Source organism: Anomaloglossus baeobatrachus, chromosome 11 (genome assembly GCF_048569485.1).
Source record: "Anomaloglossus baeobatrachus isolate aAnoBae1 chromosome 11, aAnoBae1.hap1, whole genome shotgun sequence".
NCBI lineage: Eukaryota > Metazoa > Chordata > Amphibia > Anura > Aromobatidae > Anomaloglossus > Anomaloglossus baeobatrachus.
In genome coordinates, this window is record NC_134363.1 from 57,484,605 (window position 1) to 57,509,044 (window position 24,440).

Consider the following 24,440-nt stretch of genomic DNA (forward strand, 5'->3'; position numbering starts at 1 on the left):
GCATCTCAAAGGGTTTCTTCGATTTCTGTATCTAGCACATGATGTCTTCATATTTCTTCCTAACATATATATGTAAGTAGAAGCCTTGTAAACTGTTTAAAACAATCTGAACACAGTAGAATGAGCAGCATAATGATTGTATAGATTATTATATTCTATTGTCTTGTTATTGTTCTAATATGTCTATGGGTTGCACAATTGTCTAGTTTATATTTAGTCTTTGTTTGGGCATTTGGCATATAAAGTAGGGAACCGATATCCCTCTCCTGATGTACACAACATTTTGAACACTATTCAATATAAAGTAGGAAACCGATATCCCTCTCCTGTTGTACACAACATTTTGAACACTATTCAATATAAAGTAGGGAAACCGATATCCCTCTCCTGATGTACACATCAGGAGAAGAATATTGGTTTCCCTACTTTATATTGAATAGTGGGCAAAATGATATACACATCATTTTTGCCCACTATTCAATATAAAGTAGGAAACCAATATCCCCCTCCTGATGTTGCCACAATTTTGCCCACTATTCAAATTCACTGTATGCTAAAAAGACTGTCTCTTCTGGCAAATATTCATCCTGCATAATTATACCTTTTTCGGCTGTTTTTTTTTTTTACTATAGCTAATAATACCTTTTCTTAAGGCTACATGCATACGTTGTGTTTTTTTGCCGCATTTTTTGGTGCAGTTTTTTATTCAGCAAGTTCTGACTTTTGACTTCCCAGCAAATTCTATGAGAATTCAGATTTGCTGTACGTACGTTGCAGTTTTTTTGTCTAAAGATTATTTGTCAAAACCGTCTTCTTGAGTTTTTGTCATGTTTTGTCGCCCATTGAAATCAATGAGTGGATGAAAAATTCATGCTACCAAATTTGTACATTTTGCTTGTGTTTTGCCTACGTTTTTGTCACAAAAAAAGCAGGTCACCCACATTATTAGAGGATAAATTCCTTCTCTCTCTCTGTCCCTCTGTTTCTGTCTCTCTCTGTCTCTCTTGCCATGCGCTTCATACTCACCGATCACCGGCGCGGTTGTCACACTGCTCCCGCTCCTCTCATTCTTCTTTCGGGGCCCCTCATTAGGCCCATACATATTCCCTACTTCCCCCGACCAGCGGCGTCTGTGATTGATTGCAGTCACGCTGAGTGACAGCTGTCTGACTGCTACCAATCACAGACGCCAGTGGGCAGGTCTATACTGTATAGTAAAATAAATAAATAATTTTAAAAAAATGACATACACTTCACCCAATTTTGATACCCAGCCAAGATAAAGCCCCACAGCTGGAGGATGGTATTCTCAGACTGGGGAGGCATATGGTTATTAGTCTCTCCCCAGCCTAAAAATATCAGCCTGCAGCCACTCGGAATTGCCGCATCCATTAGATGTGACAGTCCCAGAAATTTATCCAGCTCTTCCTGATTTCCCTGGTGTGGTGGTTTACTGCCCCCATGCCAGCAGCCGAGCTGCTCAGATCCAGAGCCGCGGTGGCTCGAGGGGTCTCCGGACCAGGGGGTTCGCGCGGACACTCGAATTCAAAAGAGAGGGGATAGATATGTACAGGGGATATGTAAGTTCGTGACGCCACCCTCGGTGCGTGGTAATGCAGGCGACCACCGCTGCTGTTGGGGAGCCCAGTGGAGATGGTGTAGCAGCAGGATGTTTAACCCCTCCGTGGGTAGGGGGATTGTGCCCCGGGGCCCGTTGGGTGTTGGTGAATGGGGTGCCGTTGGGTAGAGGAAAAGGGGCTTTTCAGCGTACTCACTCAGTCCAAGAATAACAACTCCGACAGCTTGTAAACCAGAATTCTGAGCACCGCTGCAGCATGGAGGGAGCACGTGTGGATCCGTGCCCTTGGTGTTGCTGTTAGCCTGTGGCCTTTTCCGTGGCACCTTCTCACTAGCTGGACCCTCAAGCTTGAAACTTTTCAGGTCCCGCTCACCTGTATGGCTAATGGAGTGAGCTTGCTCTCAGGGTTCACGCGTAGGATTTCTTTGGACTGTATTTGAGAAAGTCCTATCCCATCGGTGCGCTAGTACCCCAATTTTGGAGCATTTTGGGGATGAATCTTGAAGTCTTCAGCCCCGTCAGGTAAATTATCAGGACGCGTGAAGCTACTTTCCAGCCTAGGATCCACGTACCCTGTCGTGCCCTGGCCCCTGCCTGGTGATGGCTCAGGGCCACCGGCTGCCCTCCTCAGCAGTCCGTACCCCTTGATGCGATCCCCTGCAACCGGGGTCCCAGCTCCTACCAGGCCCAGACCAACGTCTGCCACCTAGTAAACTTCAGGAGCCCTGCTCCGGACCAGTGACCTCTCCCTCTCGGAGAGTCACCTTCCACCTCCTACTCCTTTCACTCCTGTTTCATTTCTCTGTCACTTTCTCACTTCTCCCTACCAATCCCCCATGCAGGCAGCCCTATTCCCTTCAGGCCCCCCAATGGTGTATTCTGGTGGGTTCGGTGCAAAGTGTTCCTAGAATTTTGAATCGCTAAGCTGTTAGCAACACCAATGGACCAGGATCCGTAACCTAGGAGGAGTGGATACTGTACAGAAGGGCAGATTGCACAATACCCTGTGACGACTTGATAGACCAGGGCGTCACAGGGGCAATCAGAGTAATATGGAGTTAATGGCAGCCCATAGCTGCCAGTAAGTACTAGATTAGTCATGGCAGGTGTCTATGAGATACACAACATCATTTATCTGTAAGTTAAAGTAAATAAACACAAATACTGCAAAAATCCTTTATTTGAAATAAAAGACAAAAAGCCACCCTCTTTCACCACTTTATTTACCCCAATAACACCCCTGGAGGTAAGACGTAATCCACAAGAGGTCCCACAATGCTTGCAGCACTGCTACAGTTGACACTCACAGCGGGTGCCATAGAATATGACTGCCTGCTGTGAGCTCCACACAGCAACTGAAGTGAGTAGTGTGGTCAGCAGTGATGTCACTAAGGTTAGCCGTGGCCACACCAGGAGTTCTTCCCCTGTGACAGTGAGTCACCCACCACAGCACTGCAACGGGACACTGTGGTGACTTCTCTGTAGGGACCCTTCTGGCAACAAGTATGTCAGGTTCACTTTCATAGGAGTTGTGATGCCACTCTCAGTTTTGTGGTCAGGGTGATAGGGGACGGCCACTGCAGTTTAACGAGCATCTGGAGCTGATGGTGTATGCAGTCTGGTGGTATGGCCTCCCGAGAGTGAGGCTGGTCCCAGGGGCTCAGATGTTTGTTTGTGGAACCACAAGTCGCAGAATAACTCAGTCGCAGTCCAGAGATATCTTTTAACTGTTTACTCACTTGCTGGTGGTAGAGTGAGGCAACCGGGGCGATGCTGAGATGGACCAGAGAGAATCAGGTATCCTTCAGGCTGGTATAGGGGTGACTGTAAGCTCGCCTTCCTAGCACTTCTTGTTTCGGATAACCCCCGACTTGAAGTATATGGGATTCATCCAGGAAAGTCGCATCAGCCTTTACTCCCCTTTCTGGCCCATTTGCTGGCAGCGTGGACCAAGTAAAGATGGCTTCTTGCCCTATGTCACTTATGGGCCCCCTCGTTGCTGCTGATGCTGCGGACTCTGTGTGTTTGGTGAGACACTTGGAGTGCCCTCACCGGCAGGTTTTAGCAGACCACTAAATAGATGTCTGGCTCTAGGGACCTGTCCCCGTGCGTGCCTGGTCTACCAGGAGTCCCCGTACTCAATCACCCCGCTTCTTCCTGAGGTGTCTTTCAGGCTGACTGTGTGGCAACTGAACTCCCCCGCAAACAGCCACTACACCTGCAGGGTCTGGCTAGCGTGTCTGCGTGCCCTCTCTTCGCTTCAGACTCGGCTTGTATCCTCCTCCACTGCTTCTCTCTGACTCACTACCACTGCATAACTCCTTCCAGCTTCTCCACCGCACCACTAGCTGGGATGTGGAGGCCACGCCCCCTCCTGAGTCTGCCCAGGGGTCTCCTCTAAGGTGTGTGTGAGCCCTGGTTAAAGTAGGTCTGTGTGTTCACACCCTACTCAGCTTTTGGGATTACCTGTTTGTACTCAGTCACGGCCTGAACCTCACAGCCATGAACCAGTGACGTCACTGCTGTGACACACGCCATACTGTGGGGCAAACAGCTGTGATGTCAGGGGTTCACTCAAGTTCATTCTGATTGCACGGCTCTGTGTGCACTCACAGTGGACAGTCATGCTCTATGGCTGCTCGCTGTGACAGGACATGGATGTAGCAGAGCTGAATCGCCATGGGACCTCGTGTGGAGTATTTCGGACCTGCAGAGATGTTTGGGGGTTAATAAAGTAATGAAAGAGGGTGCTTTTTGTATTTTATTCCAAGTAAAGGATTTTTGGGAGTTTGTGTTTATTTACTTTTACTTACAGATTATTGATGAGGGTGGGGTCTCATTGATGACTGCCATTACTAATCTAGGACTTAGTGGCAACTGTTGGCTGCCATTAACTCTTTATTACACTGATTGCCACCACCAGAGCAACGGGAAGAGCTGGACCCAGAGCCAGAATTGGTGCATTATATGGGTGCCCCACTTCTGGGGCGGCTGTGGGTTATTATTAGGCTGGAATATACCAAATAACGATGGGCCTTCCCATCCAAATAATATTAGCCCCCAGTTGTCTACTGTACCTTGGCTGGTTTTAGAATGGGGCGGACCCCACATCCTTTTTTTTAAATAAATCAAATAATTAAAAAAAAAAAAGTGTTGGATCCCCACTATTGTTCATAACCAGCCAAGGTACAGCAGACAACTGAGGGTTGCAGACTGCAACTGCTGCTGTTCCTATGCTGGATATGAAAAATGGGGGGGACCCCACGTCATTTTTTTAACCCCCAAAAAATTAAAGAAACAGCTAGTCAAGCTGGCTATTCCTCTATCAAGCTATTCTGTTATTTCTTTCTATATTTTCTATCTGTTAGTTCTTTATTTCTATCTAGTCTATATGTTCTATCTATCTATCTTTCTACCTATCTTTCTTTCTATTTTTTTTCTATCTATTCTAGCTATATATCAATTATCCTATCCTATCATATTTTATTTCTCCTTTAAAAAACGCATTAACAAAAACGTGCCAAAATCGTGGCAAAAATGCACCTACATTACAAGTGGTTTTTTTTACATTTCCAGGCTCTCTGTGACAAGGTGCAATTTTGGTTGCAGTTTGGGTGCAGTTAAAACTGCAGCATGTGCATATAGCCTAACACTACAACCATATAACCTACATTTACATCATATAGGCACAGGGGGTGTATGGTGTAGTTTCAGGCACTAAATCTGAACTCTATTTGACAGATGCTGGCTGTGTTATACAGGCTTTATCTGTCTGTAACAGCAGCAACCTGAGCAATTACTGACAGCAATAAGTAAACAACAAGTAGGCTGGCCCATATATGTAATGGCACCAAACATCCCTCACCCCCTACACACAATGTGATCGATGGTAGCTGAAGTTTCGTTATGGCTGCCATGTTAGTCATCCTTTCGCAGGGCTACATAGCAAAATCGTTTTGTAGTATATAGTAGAAGTAATTAAAGGTCCCCATGTCTATCATGCTAGTCCTCCTACAAAGTACCATCTACAGTTCTCATGGTTGTGATGGCACACAACACTTTATGCCCTATTTCCAACCCAACTCCTTGGCTAGAGCTATGCTTACTTTACCCATAGGCCTCTATAAAGGCCTTACCCTAGACTACCAAGGCTATCTACAGCCTGGCATAAACCTCTAATTTATGGGATCCCACTTTTACTTGGGACTTCTGCCTCGGCTAGAACTTTCTCCACTCAACAAATAGAGGAAGTACTACTCGTAAACACCACACTAAGGTATTCATGCATTGCTATATAGACAGTATTACTAAATTATGGGTTCCCTCAGCAGGATGACGCAGCAGCTAACAAATGTAATGCTTTAATATCAGTGGGCAATAATATATTCAAGCTTCAGTTATGAAAGGACAATACAAAAAAAGTTAAAATAAAAAAGTTTTACATAAATATATCTGAACATAAGCCCCTAAACATTGTGTTACTGTATTCCAGCCGGTGGAGCTTGTCGTTCAGTTCTTGATGAAGTCCATTATCCAGGAAGCTGGGTTTTGAAGGTTGTAGTGTGGTTCATAGACTCACACAGTCTCATTATCTATGTGGGAAGAAATGGGCGGATCAATTTGGGGAATTTGGTCCTTCAGACAGGACAGCAGCCTCTGGCTGTTGGACGGGAAGCTCAAAAATCTCTTACCGTCCGAAGTGGCCTCAGATTAGTCCACTGGCGTGACATCTTCTGTACTTCCCATCATAATGATGATGTTATGAAAACTCAACTATCAATGCAAAAACAAAAGTATTTCAGGTCTGAAAAAGCATACATAAAACTTTTTTTTTGTACAAAATTCAGATTTTTTTTATCCACCAAAATGTAAAAAAATAACCCTTAAAAGTCTGTTATGTTATAGGGCTAGGAAAATCGGCAAAAGTAATAGGAGGATTGCGGGTTTTTTTTCGTTTTTGTTATTCCACTTTAAAACAACCCCTGACGCTACCATGGCTTACTTCCTGTGAGAGGCGGCAGAGTGCCGCCACTCACAGGAGATGAACATTTCTGCTGATCAGAGCAATGCTGCTCTGATCAGCAGAAATGCACAGGAATTCGGACTGTTCAGTGATTAAGTCCCCTGGGGGACTAGTAAAGTAAATAAAAGTGTAAAAAGAAAAGTTTTAAAGAATATGAAAAAATACCTAAGGCTATGTGCCCACGGGGACAGTGTCCTGCGGTTATATCCGCAGGACACTCCGCAGGTGCTCCCAGAAATCCGCAACAGAACTTTGTCTGTTTCAATGCTGCGGATATACAGCGGAATGTCGTGCGGATATAGTGCGGACATTCTGCATTGAGGATACAGTACCATGGCTTCGGCACTGCATCCTCAATGCAGAACAAGTGCTGCAGTGATCGGGGTGCTCATACTTACCTCCATCATGCAGCACCTCGCTTTCCGGCAGCCGGGTCACTGTCAGGCAGCGTCTGGTTCACTGTGCTGGAGGTGGGCGGGCCTGAACTAGCTCCGGCTGTCACATGACCGGAGCTCGTGCAGGCCCCGCCCACCTCTTCCTTCCTGTACCTGGCTGGATCCACCGCGCTGCTGTACACCAGACGGAGAAAGTGACTCGGGTGTCTATCAAGGCAGGTAAGTATATAGGACCCTGCGGAGAAATCCGCAACAATAATTGACATGCTGCAGATTTTTCCGCACGAAAATCCGCACGATTGGCAGCGTTGGCACAGCATTTCCCAAATGCCATAGAAATGGCTGGGGAGTAGCTGTGCTGCAGATTTTTGGAAAATCTGCGGCAAAAGTTCAAATCACCTACCTTTTGCCACATTGAAAATAAAACAGTTAAAAATACACATATCTGGTATTTAAAAAATGCCTATCAAAATATATAATCAATTAATATAATCAGTACACGGTGTAGGGAGAAAAAAATTCCAAACACCGAAATGGCACTTTTTGGTCGCCACAAAACTTCTTTAAAATGCAATAACAGGTGATCAAAACATAGCATCTACACAAAAATTATAAACGTCAGCTGATGTGTTCCTCCCTTTCCATTGCTTTTATGTGGCCATTACTTGTAAAAATTTTCAGTTGATTGGTGGATGAGCCAGATGTGAGACCCTCACCGTTTTCATATTATGACTGGATCCTACAAATAGGTCTTCAATCAACGACAATTCTCTTTTCACAATGTGGTTAGTTTTCATTTTTTTGGTCTGTGGTTTTCTTGCATGTTAAAAAGAAGTGGAAACTACATTGTAAATTATCTTACATGACTTACTTTTCGTTTAAACTACAAAATTTCCTGGTATCTCTTTTAATTGAATGAATGTTACCTTTCTAGATATGTTGCCAATGACATTACAATTCACTTCAGGTGAGTACATATAATTTTCTTAATTATATTATTAACTAGTAGGTGGCCCGATTCTACGCATCGGGTATTCTAGAATTTACTGTATCATTTTTTATATATATATATATATATATATATATATATAGATGTTGTTGTGTGTAGTTACCAAGTGTTTGTGTAGGGCGCTGTAGATGCTCTGGGTGTTGTCTGGGTGTGGCGGGGGGTGAGAGCGGTGTTGTTTGTGTGTTGCGTGTGTTGTGTTGTTTGTGGAGCGCTGTGTGTCTGTAGCATTGTGTGTGTGTGTTGTGCGGTTTCTGTGGGTGTGGGGTGTGTGTGTGTGTTTTGGGGGAGGTATGTTTTGTGCAATGTGTGTGTTGTGCGGTATGTGCGTATATTTGTGTGTGCTGCGGTGTTTGTGTGTTGGGTGTTGTGTGTGTGCGGCGTTGTCTGTGTGTGTGGGTGTCTGTGTAGGGCGGTGTTTGTGGTTCCCAGTGTGTGTGTGGTGTGTTTTGCAGTGCCTGGTTCCCAGTGTGGTTCCCAGTGTGTGTGTGTTTTGGGGGGAGGTGTGCACCCTCCATCGTGCTCCATCCCCCATGCTGCGCACCCCCCATTGTGCTCCATCCCCCATGCTGCACACCCCCCATCGTGCTCCATCCCTCATGCTGCGCACTCCCGATCATGCTCCATCCCCCATGCTGCGCATTCCCCACCGTGCTCCATCCCCCATGCTGCGCACTCCCAAACGTGCTCCATCCCCCATGCTGCGCACCCCCCATCGTGCTCCATCCCCCATACTACGCACTCCCCATCGTGCTCTATCCCCCATGCTGCGCACTCCGAAACGTGCTCCATCCCCCATGCTGCGCACCCCCCATCGTGCTCCATCCCCCATGCTGCGCACCCCCCATCGTGTTCCATCCCCCATGCTGCGCACTCCCCATCGTGCTCCATCCCCCATGCTGCGCATTCCCCATCGTGCTCCATCCCCCATGCTGCGCACTCCCGAACGTGCTCCATCCCCCGTGCTGCGCACTCCCCATCGTGCTCCATCCCCCATGCTGCGCACTCCCCATCGTGCTCCATCCCCCATGCTGCGCACCCCCCATCGTGCTCCATCCCCCATGCTGCGCACTCCCCATTGTGCTCCATCCTCCATGCTGCGAACTCCCCATCGTGCTCCATCCCCCATGCTGCGCATTCCCCATCGTGCTCCATTCCCCATGCTGCGCACTCCCAAACGTGCTCCATCCCCTATGCTGCGCACTCCCAAACGTGCTCCATCCCCCATGCTGCGCACTCCCTATTGTGCTCCATCCCCCATGCTGCGCACTCCCCATTGTGCTCCATCCCCCATGCTGCGCACTCCCCATCATGCTCTATCCCCCATGCTGCGCACCCCCCATCATGCTCCATCCCCCATGCTGCGCACACCCCATCGTGCTCCATCCCCCATGCTGTGCACCCCCATCGTGCTCCACAGTCACACATCAGACAGTATACACACACACATTTGATCACATACACTCACACCCCACTTCTGTCTGTGCCCTCCGGTGTGCAGTCCCAGCAGCTGTGCTGCACGCAGTGCTCCTCTGCCTTCTGCCGACACGCACACATCCGATCGCATACACGCACACATCCGATCGCATACACGCACACATCCGATCGCATACACGTACACATCCTATCGCATACACGCACACACACACTGACGATATCGCACATACGCGTTCACACACTCACAACATCCGGAGATACCACATGCTTTTGGGCATGTGATCCTCCGGCAGGTCCTGGAAGGTCATTGCACGCACAGTATCGCCACCGAGAAGCAAGCAATATCACGGGATGTTGTGAGTGTGTGGATGCGATCTGATGTGTGTGTGAGGTGTGTGTGAGAGTGAGTGTGATCTGATGTGTGTGTGTCTGTTCTTATGTGTGTGCGTGTGTGTGTGTTCCGTCGCTGCAGGACCTTGATGCACTCACCTGGGAGCCGGTGCATGCTGGTAACCATGCTACACAATATTACATGGTTACCAGCGTACCCCGCCCCCGCTCGCACAGGAGCCCACACCAGCGTACGCCGGCAACCCCAGCAATGCGAGCCTAGGTGTCGGCTGGGTTGGCGGCGTACACTGATGTGGGCTCCCGGGGGTACAGCACTCACCTGGGAGTAGGGGCTTCGTGTCGGTTCGGGGAATGCGTGCGGGGGGCGGGGCCAAAGCGAGCGTGCAATGCGTGAGGGGGGCGGGGCGTGGCCGAGTTGCTAATGCGTGCAGGGGGCCGGGGCGAGAGGCCAATCCGTGTGGGAGGCGGAGCCTGGGTGAACGGCCAATCCGTGCGGGGGGGGCGGAGCCGAGGCGAGGCGAGCGGCCAATCCGTGTGGGGGGGCGGAGCCGAGGCAAGGCGAGCGGCCAATGAGACGCTTGTCGCGGTAAGGACAGAATTTTGGAGCAAGACAGACAGACAGACAGACAGAATAAGGCAATTATATATATAGATTATAAAAATTTCAATGTTTAGCTAAAATACACACTTCTCAATATTGATATTATAATACCAAGAAGGAAAAGTCAGAAAATTATGGAAATACAAAAATACATACAGCTGCACTCTAGAATGCTAACAATGAATAAGGGAACTCTGGCATTGCATTACTACTATAGGAATATTTGATAAAAGATTCTTAGCTTATGTATTGGCCAATGCATGTGAGCCCAGTAACCATCGGCAAGGTGACCTCTAATATATCGGGACCCTAAGTTGAAATGCCTCTATCTGGGTTAAAAATCTCCATGTCTGGGCAGGAAGAATCCAGCTATAAAGGAGAGTGGATACAGTCTGGTTGTAGGGTGGAGTGTTCAGTCATAAAGAAGAGTACTTCATATATATATCAAAAAGATTGAACCGCACATTCAACAGGTGTGAACAGGTGTTAGCTGACAACACATTATAACTACAAAAATACATACAGCTGCACTTTAGAATGCTGACAATGAATAAGGGAACTATGGAATTGCATTACTGCTATAAGAATATTTGAAAAAAGAGATACTTAGCTTGTGTATTGGTAAATGCATGTTAGCCCAGTAACCACGACAAGGTAATCTCATATAACGGGACCCTAACTTGAAATGCTTCTATCTGGGTTGAAAACCTACATGTCTGGGCAGAAAGGATTCAGCTATAAAGGAGGATTGAAACAGCCTGGTGATAGCGTGGGGTGTTTAGTCAGAAAAAAGCGTACTGCAAATATACCAAAAAGACTGACCCGCACATCCAACAGGTGTGAACAGGTGTGAACAGGTGCCAGCTGAAAACACATAACTACAAAACTCTTACAGCTGCACTCTAGTATGCTAACAATGAATAAGTGAACCCTGGTATTACATTACTACTATATGAATATTTGATAAGAGATATTTAGCTTATGTATTGGCCAATGTATGTGAGCCCAGTACCCAGCAGCGTGATCTCATATATACCGGGACCCCAACTTAAATGCTTCTATCTGGGTTAAAAACCTCCATGTCTGGGCAGGAAGAATCCAACTATAAAGGAGGATGGACAAAGCCTGGTTACAGGGCGGAGTGCTCAATCATAAAGAAGCGTACTACAAATATATCAAAAAGACTGACCCACACATTCAACAGGTGTGAACAGGTGCTAGCTGAAAACACAATATAATTATAAAAACACATACAGCTGCACTCTAGAATGCTAACAATGAATAAGGGAACTCTGGTGTTGCATTACTGCTATAGGAATATTTGAAAAAAGAGATATTTAGCTTATATATTGGCCAATGCATGTGAGCCCGTTAACCCACAACAAGGGAAATTATGGAAATTATAGGCTGGATAGACATGATACTGACATACAGTGAAAAAATTGAAAACATAATTTTCCAAATATCTAGCTTTTTTAAGTATTGAGTATGAGTGCTATATGCATAAATCTGCCCTCTTACAGCATTAGGTTATTAATTTTTGTCTGAGGAATATTCTGTCATACTGGATGCACTAGGGGCAAATCATCAAGATCTGCTGCTGGCAGCTCCTTTTGCAATTTGTGACCAACCACGTTCCAGATGTGCTTGATGGGAAAGAAGTCTGGGAGGTTCTGGGAGCACATTTAGGCCACACAAGCTGCTCAGGTAGCACAAGCAAGAATCAGCCATGCATTGCTATGCTGAAAAACAGCTCCTGGAACATTTTAGGACAATCCACACCTGGCTGAAACATTTTTACAATACTTTAACCTCTTTGGGGTAAAGCGATCTTTGCTAGTACATCAAAAGATGACACAACCTTTTAGATGCTGTGATCAGGATAACACTACATAATAGGTCATATTTCATTATACTTAACATTCATGGCTTTAGAGTTGTATAAAACAAAATATTTATAAGGATACAAAGAACAAAAGTATAAAAAAATTGAATTGGCAATATACAATAAGTCAATTTTTTTTCTGCACTGTTATCTCTTTTTTTTTGCAGGACAGAAACTACAAATTCAAGCATTTCCGAGCAATGTAATTTTAAAGGGGAGTAATGTAACAATCAGGTGCTCATCCCAATATAATCAGGGGCCATTTAGTTTACTAAGGATCAATGCTACATTGTTAACTGCATTAGACTCAAACACATATGAACAAGACTTTACTGTGACAAATGTACAGGAACATAATTCTACTGATTATTACTGTTATCAATATTATGAGCGAAAGTGGAGAGATTACAGTGATTTCCTTACATTACAAGTAATAGGTAAGTAAATGTTACATTATATACAGTAAGTAACACTGTATTACATTACTATGTACTAATCAATACAATACTATCATTTTAACATTGGTGAAACTTAAAGGGTTATTCCCATCTTCAAGATCCTATCCCAATATGTAGTAGGTGTAATAATAATAATAATAATAATAATATTAGCAAATACCTCCAATTAGAAATGTAGTATAGTTCTCCTGATATATATATGTCTCATACCTCATGTGCAGGGCATTGCAGGAGCTTAGGTATCCATGGTTATAACCACTAGCAACTAATTAATTTACTAAATAAGTACAGGTGTATCACAATAAATTAGAACATCATCAAAAAGTTAATTTATTTCAGTAATTAAATACAAAAAGGGAAACACATATTATATAGATGTAAAGACCGGAGGTCCGATAGGGATCCAGAGAGTCACAAGACAGAGACGCAAGCAGAAAGTTAACCAACTGAATTTTACTGACAGGTTTGGGGGAGGTGAAGTAAGATATAGACAACAGTACACAGACCCTTCCACCAAACAACCACAGTAACACCATACAATGAGATATACTCCGGGGTCAGTGTGGCCACCTCAAGGTTCCCCAGATTATGTTTCACAGTAAACCCGGAGAAAATTTACCTAACAGTCTTCAGGCTGGAACAACTAGCACAGCAACAGAGGGGTGTAAATTATATGAGTGTGGCTACAGGGGGATCTTTGAGGCTTCACACCAACTTACAACTTATCTGCACAAACTATAACACCACTCAACACATAAGCAGAGACATAGTATATGCACATATACTCTAAGAAATTTGGTATACCCTGGTATAACTGCACCAAAGGTACCGTACTGCCTGGCACAGGTCTGTGGAGAGTCTCATCCTCAGCTGCTTCCGGGGTCTTCAGCACCAAACTGGGGGAATCCAAACGTTCACAAACATATATATTCTCTGTCTAAGGCTGGTTTCACACTACGTTTATTTAACATCCGTCCATAACGTTTTTTTAGCGGAAAAACGGATCCAGTGCAAATGCGTTTTCACTTCAATGCATTTGCAATGGACTCACGTTAACATGCGTTCACCTGCGTTTGCATGCGTTATAGTGAGGATCCAGCGACTTGCAGTTTTTTAACATCTTTCAAAAACGCTACTTGTAGCGTTTTTGAGCTGCGTCCAAATACTGCATGTCACCGGATCCTGACTAAACAGCACGCAAACGCAGGTGAACGCTGGCGTGCTGATAGACAGGATCCTGCTTGCTCTACTGAGCATGCACAGAACCAGTCTCGCGTGATCTGTCTCTCTCTCCTCCTCCCTCCCTCACCCTCTCTCTCTATCTCTGTCTTTCCCCCTTCCTCCCCTCCCTCTCTCTCCCACCTGAGAGCTGCGGACACTCGTAACCAAGGTAAATATCGGGAAACCACTTCTCTTAGTTACCCGATGTTTACGTTGGTTACGTGTGCAGACAGCCCTGCTCCTAGCAGCTGCAGACACTCGTAACCAAGATAAATATCGGGTATCCAAGCCCGATGTTTACCTTGGTTACGAGCGTCTGCAGCTGTCAGAAGCCGGCTCCCAGTCTAGTTCCCCTCACTCCCGATCACATGACTCCAATGCCCGCCCCTAAACATCCAGTGACAGGATCCTGCAAAATAACAGATGCGTTTGCATGCGTTTTTTGCTGTAAAAGCAGGATCCGCTTTTGCAGCAAAAAAACGTTCCTGACGCATGTTAAATAAACGTAGTGTGAAACCAGCCTTACTCAGCGTTCTAAAGCCTTCAGCTATGCCACTCACAGTTCTGTAGGCTCAAGGTTATCTGTCCTCCGCTCGGATGTTGTCTCTTACAGGAGATCCCTGGTTTCCTCAGCAGGGAAAAAGCTTCTCCTCACCCTCTAGGTGTCAGGGTGATGTCCCGGTCAACAGCTGACTTTCACCTCAGCAAGAACTGCAGCCCACAACTCTTGAAGCAACTGACAGCAGCTCCGCACAGTCCTCTGAACCTCAGTCTCCTGGGCTTGTCTCCACACATCCTGTCCACACTGCCCCTCTCCCTCTGACCCTACTTTTTTGGGGCAGTGAGTCTTTAGGTCTTAGTGACCTCCTCACTGCTGATGAGTCACTTACAGGAAGAGAGCGCTGATTACTAATTGCAGAACAGCTGACAGCACTCTTCACACTGTCACATGCCACCCCACTAGAGGTTGGTGTCCTTCACACACCTCTCCACTCAAAGTCATCTTGCGCATAACACTGTGAGGGAACAGCCGCGGTGGCCTAAGTTGACCTTCTGGGACTGGGCACGGAAATGCCAGGCTCCAGGACTCTGGGCTCTTCACAAACATCTGTGCCAGGAGGAACCGACATGACTGCTCCCTCCCGCGGTGTCACACTGGCAGGTAGATTTTCCTGGTTAGGTTCTCGTTCCTGATCAGCATCCCTAGGAAGAAGCACAGGGTATGCAATATTTTCTTTGCTTGAGGGTACATTTACTTTAGGAGAAGGGTCAGTTGGTACAGAGAGGGGCACCTCACACCACTCGTAATAACTAAAAGGCCTTGTGTCTTGAGTAATGGGCCCCGACTCCTTAAGATTGATAGCCACTTCCTCAAAGTGATACCATTGCAACATATTGCTGTGGAGGTTATAACTTGGCCCTCTGGTTCCCCCTGGCTCTACTACATACACCGGCATGTCAGGATCCACCCTCCTTTTCATTACATACAGCATTGCCTCCCACAAGTCACTCATTTTACCAACTGCCGTTTGGCCCTTACCAACACTCTATCCACTGAGTAAAATGGTTCAGATTGCACAGGTCGCGTGTATCGATGAGTTGCCTGATTAAGCCGGTCGCCCACCACCTGATCTAACACTCTCAACTGATGGCGGTGCTCTTGTTCTCACTCAGACGTAGTCCGAGAGGGATTGGAGAAGGCATCTGGCATCTTCAGCTCCTCAATGTCTCGGCCGAGCAGGCCGAACATCAGCATGTATGGGGCATAGCCGGTAAGGGGCTCGCTGCTCATCCTCCAACGTCCTCATTTGTAACAGAATACGGTTAAAGTGCTCGCAGGCGCCGTTACCCCAAGGGTGGTAGGGCGTCATCCTGGACTGCTCGATCCCATACAACTGATTCAGCTTCATCATGAGAGTCCCCTGAAAACATGCCCCCCTGATCTTAATGTATCCTGTTCGGACACCCGAACACCTGAATGAAGTGTCGACACACAGCCCTAACCACTGACTCTGCCGTCTGATCTCTGTTTGATACCACCACGGCGAACTTGGGGAAGTGGTCAGTCATGACCATACAATATGAACACCCTGATGTAGAATATCCTATCAGGACATGATCAATCATAAGTGTCTCTGTACACAAAAAACGAAAAACAGCCCCACACCATGATATTCCCACCTTCAAACTTCACTGTTGGTATGGTGGTTTGGGGTAATATGCAATGCTATTTGGCCTCCAAACTGGTGTGTATTATGGCATTGAAAGAGTTAAATTTTGGTCTCATCTGACCAAATTATAATCTTCCAGTATTTCACAGGCTTGTGTAAATGTTGTTGCGCAAACTATACATGCGATTAAACATGCTTTTTGTTCAGCAATGGAATATTGCATGGTAAGTGTGCATACAGGCCACGGTAGGGCGAGTGCATTACTTATTGTTTTCTTTGAAGTAATTATACCTGCGGATTCCAGGTCTTTCAGTAGCTCTCAACATCTTTTCCTTGGTCTTAGACAACGTTTCTGATAATTCTTTTCACTTCTATGTCTTAAATATTGCAGGGAGCACCTGGTTGTGGCTGGTTTATGCTGTAATTTTATTTTTTCCACTTCTGAATTATGGTACAAAGAGTGCTCACTGGAACTTTCAATAGTTTAGAAATTCTTCTGTAACCATTACCATAAGTAAATTTTGCAACAATAAGGTTGCAAAATTATTGAGACAGCTCATTGGTTTTACCCATCATGAGATATTTCTTGTGTTACTCTTTGGTAATGAGACACCTTTTAATAGGCCATCAGTTGATATTATTTTTCTTTACGTGGCAGGATTGCTTTCTTTCCATGACTTTTTGCAGCTCCTTCTTTATGTGTTCAATATTTTTTCCCTATGCCATTTCTTATTACTACACATCACTAAATTTAGGATTTCTCTGGTTTGATTTCTTTGTCTGTGTGGATTGGATGGTTTCTCTGGTGAGAAATGAATCTCAACAACACCTTAAGAAATATATTTACTTAGAAATTATACTTATTTCACCCACTGTACAACAGTTTCACATATCGCTAGTTATTCGGATTCTGTGGGTTTGTTCTCATTAGTGCAATTATTGACAAATTATATGTATTCATGCATAAATCTTTATCATGTTATATTATTGGTGTGTTTTTCTTGATATGTGGTATCTAAAATATATTTTTCAAATAATGCATTCTTGTGTGGCATTTTTTGTCGTGAATTTGGAGTTCAAAAACACCATCTTGGGTGCAATCTACAGTACAGACCAAAAGTTTGGAAACACCTTTTCATTCAAAGAGTTTTCTTTATTTTCATGACACTAAAAATTGTAGATTCACATTGAAGACATCAAAACTATGAATGAAAACATGTGGAATTAAATACTTAAAAAAGTGTGAAACAACTGAAAATATGTCTTATATTCTAGGTTCTTCAAAGTAGCCACCTTTTGCTGTGATTACTGCTTTGCACACTCTTGGCATTCTCTTGATGAGCTTCAAGAGGTAGTCACCGGAAATGGTTTTCCAACTGTCTTGAAGGAGTTCCCAGAGATGCTTAGCACTTGTTGGCCCTTTTGCCTTCACTCTGCGGTCCAGCTCACCCCAAACCATCTCGATTAGGTTCAGGTCTGGTAACTGTGGAGGCCAGGTCATCTGGCGTAGCACCACATCACTCTCCTTCTTAGTCAAATAGACCTTACACAGCCTGGAGGTGTGTTTGGGGTCATTGTCTTGTTGAAAAATAAATGATGGTCCAACTAAACGCAAACCGGATGGAATATCACGCCGCTGCAAGATGCTGTGGTAGGCATGCTGGTTCAGTATGCCTTCAATTTTGAATAAATCCCCAACAGTGTCACCAGCAAAGCACCCCCACACCATCACACCTCCTCCTCCATGCTTCACGGTGGGAACTAGGCATGTAGAGTCCATCTGTTCACCTTTTCTACAAAGACACGGTGGTTGGATCCAAAGATCTCAAATTTGGACTCATCAGACCAAAGCACAGATTTCCACTGGTATAATGTCCAATTCCTTGTGTTCTTTAGCCCAAACAAGTCTCTTCTGCTTGTTGCCTGTCCTTAGCAGTGGTTTCCTAGCAGCTATTTTGCCATGAAGGCCTGCTGCACAAAGTCTCCTCTTAATAGTTGTTCTAGAAATGATAAGGTCTGTCCAAACTTTTGGCCAGTACTGTATATGCGATGTCATTAGATTATTGAGAGTTGTGGTTTTATATCAGTATTCTGATACTTTTTGACTATGATGCAGTGAGATTCGAAAAGCATATGAAAGTTATACTTTTTAACTGCCCATAGAATATATTTTAATGAAATCGCAATAAAGATTTATTTTTTTAAATTCCTGTGATGGATTCGACTACTTTTTCCTCTATGACATAAACATTGAATGAAATGGAGTAGTGTCTTCTCTTAATCTTAAAACTATGACACTTTGAAACTTCTTAAATGTTTCTTCTTTAAATGTTTCAAATGTCAAATCAATACCTACTACCGTAATAACTCTCAACTCTTCCAGATCCTGAAAAACCAAACATATCCGCATGTGAGCAAGATGAACCAGAAGACCATCTCCTGATAACCTGCAGTGCACCACAACCTCCACAAGAATGCATTATTCAGCGTTATTTTTTATATTCGGGAAAAACACAGCTTAACATTTGGCCTGTTATAACAATTACTCCACAAAAGAAGATTTTTAAAGTTTCTGATCTCACCGCAGAATACAGATGTTCTTATCTTTTACAAGTAAAAACACAACTCCTTCATCTGATGGAATCACCTCTCAGCGATAGACTCACAACTACAAAATGTGAAGGTAATTGAGAGGGATTCTTAGCCTTTGTTTGTGCCATAGACCATTTATTGATCCAAATATTGAGCATGTAAAATAATCCGATATATCTGCAAAAGCAGCAATGTGTATAAAAGCAACATAGACCAGAAGCTTTGCTTTCCTTTTGCAAAAGAGCAGACAGATAGAGATGAGCAGACCTGAACTTTAAAGTCCATTGCTCATACCGAACACAGACTTTACAAAACAATCAGTGTTCCATTTTGAAGTTTAGGTGCTTTAGGTGCAAACCACTTGAGCAAACATCTCTGTGCTTGTGTATGCACTGTGCTTGGCCCAGTGCGAGCTTCAGGTATCTTTGAATGGCTCGCACTAGGGGAGGAGAGACGAGTTGCCCAATCAGTGACTTCCAAAGAGGTTTTGGTTAAGTTCGGGTCCAGAACAATACTTTATTTAAATTCCAGATGAACCCATGGGTCTGCTCATCTCTGCAGACAGAATATAAATTGGTTCAGTTTTGAAAAACACAGTTGAACTCACAATGCTACATGGGACACATATGAAAGGTTACACCACTATTATAGATCACTATTTTTAATGGTGGGCTTTCTGCCTTGGGGAGTGGTTCGGAAATGCACCAGTGCTGGTTAACATGGCTGCCAGTGTCTGTTGAGAGGTTAGCCTGCTGTCCAGCATGAAACTTTATTTACTGATTTTTGCTCTAAGGGTAGGTTCACACAAATGATTACTCCACATCCCAAAAAAATGGTCAGTTTATTCTGCTCAGACTTTGACCAGAGTTTGATCGGAGTGTCATCAGTTTTTCTCGGATGTTGAGAGAGAGAAAGTTTCTCCACCTTCTCCATTCTGTCAGTCTTTGAAAATAGGACTGTACTCAGATGGCATCCAAGTGCTTTCTGCATTTTTTGACGGACCCATAGACTTGCATTACCAATTTTGATCCAACAGTCGGATAAAAATCCGACATGTCTCTGATTTTTCCCTTGCGCCACTTGGTCCGAGGAAACAAATTGGACTTGTGCAATGCCCTATAGAATATCATAGGTGCAAGGGCTATCCATAAAAATCACTGATAACATTTGTATGAGAAAATTGGTCTTTTGCAAGAGCCAAATTATGAGTATGACATGGAGGCCAGTTGCTACCTGTGCAATCGGACATGCAACCTAAATAGCACCACAGGGTTATGTTGCAAACAGGGAGAGAGTTTTCTGCTTCTGTTTTTTACTATCTGTAATTTTGAGATGGGAGAAGAGTAACTCTTCATATTCTGATAATGCTTAACGAATAGCGAGTACTATTCCAGTATTTATTACAATAACTTACTTGGGTTAGGCTTGTTATTTGTGATGAACACTGGAATAATATTTTGGATTCATTATGAATAATCCAAACATGAATAGTTACTATTAGAGATGAACAAATCTGTTCAGTTTCGAGTTTACCAATTTCAGATTTGATACAAGTCTTGGCCGGTTCATTTGGACTCCAAGATTACCAAGCACTTTGCTCAAAAGTCGGCAATGTTCGGTAAGTTTTCGTTTGCGGAAAACCCACTCCCAGCCCCATTACAGCCATGTCAAGTATTGACATCACTGTGATTAGCCAGGGAAAGCATTTGCAGCTACTGATATTCACTGCTTTCCCTGCCCACTGACATTTCTGATTGACTGCAGTCAGACCCCGCCCCCTGACATAATCTGTTATTGTTATGGAATCACATACCCTGTCTGTGCATCTATATCATGGTATAAAATAAATAAATAAAAGTGGTGTAGGGTCCCCCTATCTATTGACACAGGCACGGTAAATACCATTGTTACAGGCTGCAGCCCCACGCTTATCTTGGCTGTGTATAAAAATAAGAGAAACCGCATGCAGCTTTTTATTTAATTGTTTAAATTATTTTTTAAAAAACGGCATGCACTCCCCACAAATTTTTATACCCAGCCAAGATAAAGCCAGACAGCTGGAGGTTGGTATTCTCAGGCTAGGGAGACCCATGCTTATTGACCCCCCCCAGCCTAAAAACAGCAGCCTACAGCCACCAAGGATTGTTGCATCCATTAGATGTGACAATCCCGCTCATCCCGATTACCCTGGTAGAGTGACAATCATGGTAATAAGGGATTAATGGCAGCTGACAGCTTGTTTATTTCACCATTTCACCACACACACAATTTTTTCCTCTTTTCTTGTACACTATATAATAACCTAAATAATACAAATTATGGGTCTTTCAAAAAGGTGAGGGATAAATGAAAATGCAAAAATAAAATTGACTGCATCCGTAAGAGGTTAAAGTCATAAATGTGTCAATAAAGACTAAGGAAAAAAGTTTCATGATTTTTGTTAACTATAGCTTCATTAACTTTTACTTAGATGCTTGTCCACGCAAAAAGTTAAAGAAAAATTATACCACTAAAAACTGCCAAAGTTTGACATGGAAATCATCATGTGCCGTCTAAACTGGACAGTCATCCAAAAAGAAATAATTTAATTTATACTGAACAAAAAGCATGAAACTTTTTCTTTAATTTTGTTGACAAACACTAGTGAAAAACTTGTCATAAATATGTCTAAAACTTAGAAACTCCTAACCCATGTCCAATCTCAGAATGTAAAACAATACCATTCTTTGTGAAACAAATAATATAGCAATATGTTTAATTTAAAAAGAGGCAAAAAACTCCACCCACACTTTTGTTTACAAATATGCCCAAATGTGATTCTGGAAAACAATCTTTCATGTAAATTGTTTTTATCGTCTACTTTTAGATTCCGGGATCATTGCTGATTACACAACTACAAACAGAGTACGTCTCACTCTGGCCTTTTTGCTGATTGTTTTGGCCTGTGGATTTGTGATTGAATATTGGATCAGTTCTACCAAGAATTCAGATTATATATTTACAGTTTTATCTGAAGTTACCAAAGTGTGCAGAAGATGCTTCAGAATAAATGGGGATCCAGTTATGGAGTTTGAATATCAGAATGTATGATTTTTTTGTTGCTTATTTTCCAGGTTCTAATTATAATAATTTAGTTAAAAACTATGAACATTATCGTACTAATTTCTTGTATCATTCTTTTACTTGAATGTGAATTTTGTAAACAGTTGAACTCTTCATAAAAAAAATATTACCATCTTTTTGTTGTAGAGTATATGTTAACTAGAGATGAGCGAACCGGTCGCGGTTCGGCTCGAGCTTGGTTCGCCGAACGGAGGTCGCATTCGAGTTCAGTTGGCAAACCGGTTCGGCGAACCACTCGAACCCCATAGGAAACAATGGGAGGCAATCACAAACACATAAAAACACATTATAAATGTACACATACAGTTAATAAACATTGCCATAACACTTACCGGTGCCCGCAATCCGTCCTGCACTCTGTCTCCTGTCGCTATTCCTCCCGATGATCGCTGCGTCCTCCAGGAACCAGCACTGATGACAGGTCCTATCGTGACGTCAAAATAGCCATGTGACCAGTCACGTGTCTATTATCTCATTGGCTACAGGCTTTGACGTCATGCTAGGTCCTGTCATTGAATCTCTCTGGTACATGGTGTACGTGTGTGTATCGCCGTGTAACGGCGACATGCTCTGGCACACGGTCGACTCCCCGTTTTGCTTCGCCATTCCGTTAAGGACCGGCTGACATAGCCGGTCAATAACGGAAACGGAGATCACCATTGCCATAGCAACGCGCCTGTTAGCGGTGACGTCACTGCTAACAGCGGCACCGGGAATTACATGATCGGAGCACCGTTGCTATGGTAACCGTCTGTCAGCGGTAACATTACCGCTAACAGCCAGCAGCACTGATCACTCACGGAGTGAAGACTGCACGGGAAGTAGCAGCGTCTTTCTCCCATGCAGTGCTGCTGATGGAGCAGAGCTGCATGGGCTGAAGGAGAAAGACAGAAGAGCATGGATCGTGGAGGGATAAGAGGGAGTAATAAACATGGAGTCTCTAAGTATGTCTGTGTATTTATTTCTATTAAAGTATTTTTTCTCTGTGTGGTGTCTTTTTTTAACCCTTTATTGGAGATTCTTAATGGCTGGGTCAAACTTGCCTGACATTAAGAATCTCTGACTTAATACTAGCTAGTAAAACAAAGCTAGTATTAACTCATGATTACCCAGCAAGCCACCCGGCTTCAGGGCTGCTAGAAGAGTTGGATACAGCGCCAGATGATGGCGCTTCTATAAAAGCGCCATTTTCTGGGGCGACTGCGGATTGCAATTCGCAGCAGAGGCGCCCAGAAACCTCGGGCTAACCTGTGCTGCGGATTCCAATCCCCAGCTGCCTAGTTGTACCTGGCTGGACACAAAAATGGGGCGAAGCCCACGTAATTTGTTTTTCAATTATTTCATGAAATAAGTGAAATAATTAAAAAAAACGGGCTTCCCTATATTTTTGGTTCCCAGACGGGTACAAATAGGCAGCTGGGGGTTGGGGGCAGCCCGTAGGTGCCTGCTGTACCCAGCTAGCATACAAAAATATGGCGAAGCCCACGTCATTTTTTTGGTGGTCAAAAAACTCCTGCATACAGTCCTGGATGGAGTATGCTGAGCATTATAGTTCTGCAGCTGCTGTCTGTTCTCCTGCATACACTAGTGAATGGAGCATGCTGAGCCTTGTCGTTCTGCAGCTGCTGTCTGCTCTCCTCCATACAAACAGACAGCAGCTGCAGAACTACAAGGCTCAGCATACTCCATCCAGGACTGTATGCAAGAGTTTTTTGCCCCCTAAAAAAATTATGTGGGCTTCGCCATATTTTTGAATGCTAGCCAGGTACAGCAGGCAGCTACAGGCTGCCCCCATCCCCCAGCTGCCTATTTGTACCCGGCTGGGAACCAAAAGTATAGGGAAGCCCTTTTTTAACATTTCATGAATTTCATGAAATAATTAGAAAACAAATGACGTGGGCTTCGCCATATTTTTCTGTCCAGCCAGGTCCAACAAGGCAGCTGGGGATTGGAATCTGCAGCACTGGTTGGCCTGAGCTTTCTGGGCCCCTCTGCTGCGAATTGCAGTCCGCAGCCGCCCCAGAAAATGGCGCTTTCATAGAAGCGCCATCTTCTGGCGCTGTATCCAACTCTTCCAGCCTGGTGACGGGTGGTTCACTGGGTAATAATGTGGTTAGGGCTAGCTGTATATTATCAACTGAAATCATTATTACCAAGCGAGCCACCGTCATCAGGGCAGCTGTAAGAGTTGGATACAGCACCAGATGATGGCGCTTCTATGAAAGCGCGCCCTTTTCTGGGACAGCTGCGGACTGCAATTCGCAGCAGAGGGGCCCAGAAAGCTCGGGCTAACCTGTGCTGCGGATCCAATCCCCAGCTGCCTAGTTGTACCCGGCTGGACACAAAAATGGGGCGAAGCCTACGTCGTTTTTTTTTTTAATTACCGTATTTCATGAAATTCATGAAATAATTAAAAAAGGGCTTCCCTATATTTTTAGTTCCCAGCCAGGTACAAATAGGCAGCTGGGGGTTGGGGGCAGCCCGTACCTGGCTAGCATACAAAAATATGGCGAAACTCACGTCATTTTTTTTTTGTAGTTTTTTGGCAAAAAAAAATAAAAAATGCTTCTCTGGATTTTCCATTGCCAGTGAAGGTAA

General features: G+C 44.3%; 1 protein-coding gene across 1 annotated transcript; it reads left to right on the forward strand.

Annotated features, from left to right (window-relative positions):
- Positions 1–21,922, forward strand: LOC142256500 (leukocyte immunoglobulin-like receptor subfamily A member 5). The gene is made up of 5 exons (XM_075328217.1): positions 1–72; positions 7,932–7,964; positions 12,445–12,714; positions 18,511–18,810; positions 21,586–21,922. Exons 1-5 carry the CDS (start codon positions 39–41, stop codon positions 21,807–21,809), a joined length of 861 nt encoding a protein of 286 aa, XP_075184332.1. The 5' UTR covers positions 1–38; the 3' UTR covers positions 21,810–21,922.
- The last annotated feature ends 2,518 nt before the right edge of the window (positions 21,923–24,440 follow it).

Excerpts from the sequence above, each read along its gene's own strand:
- LOC142256500 (XM_075328217.1), top strand. The coding sequence starts at position 39 with ATGATGTCTTCATATTTCTTCCTAACATATATAT. Across the intron at positions 7,965-12,444 it reads GACATTACAATTCACTTCAG|GACAGAAACTACAAATTCAA; the intron begins GTGAGTACATAT and ends TTTTTTTTGCAG. Across the intron at positions 12,715-18,510 it reads CCTTACATTACAAGTAATAG|ATCCTGAAAAACCAAACATA; the intron begins GTAAGTAAATGT and ends CAACTCTTCCAG.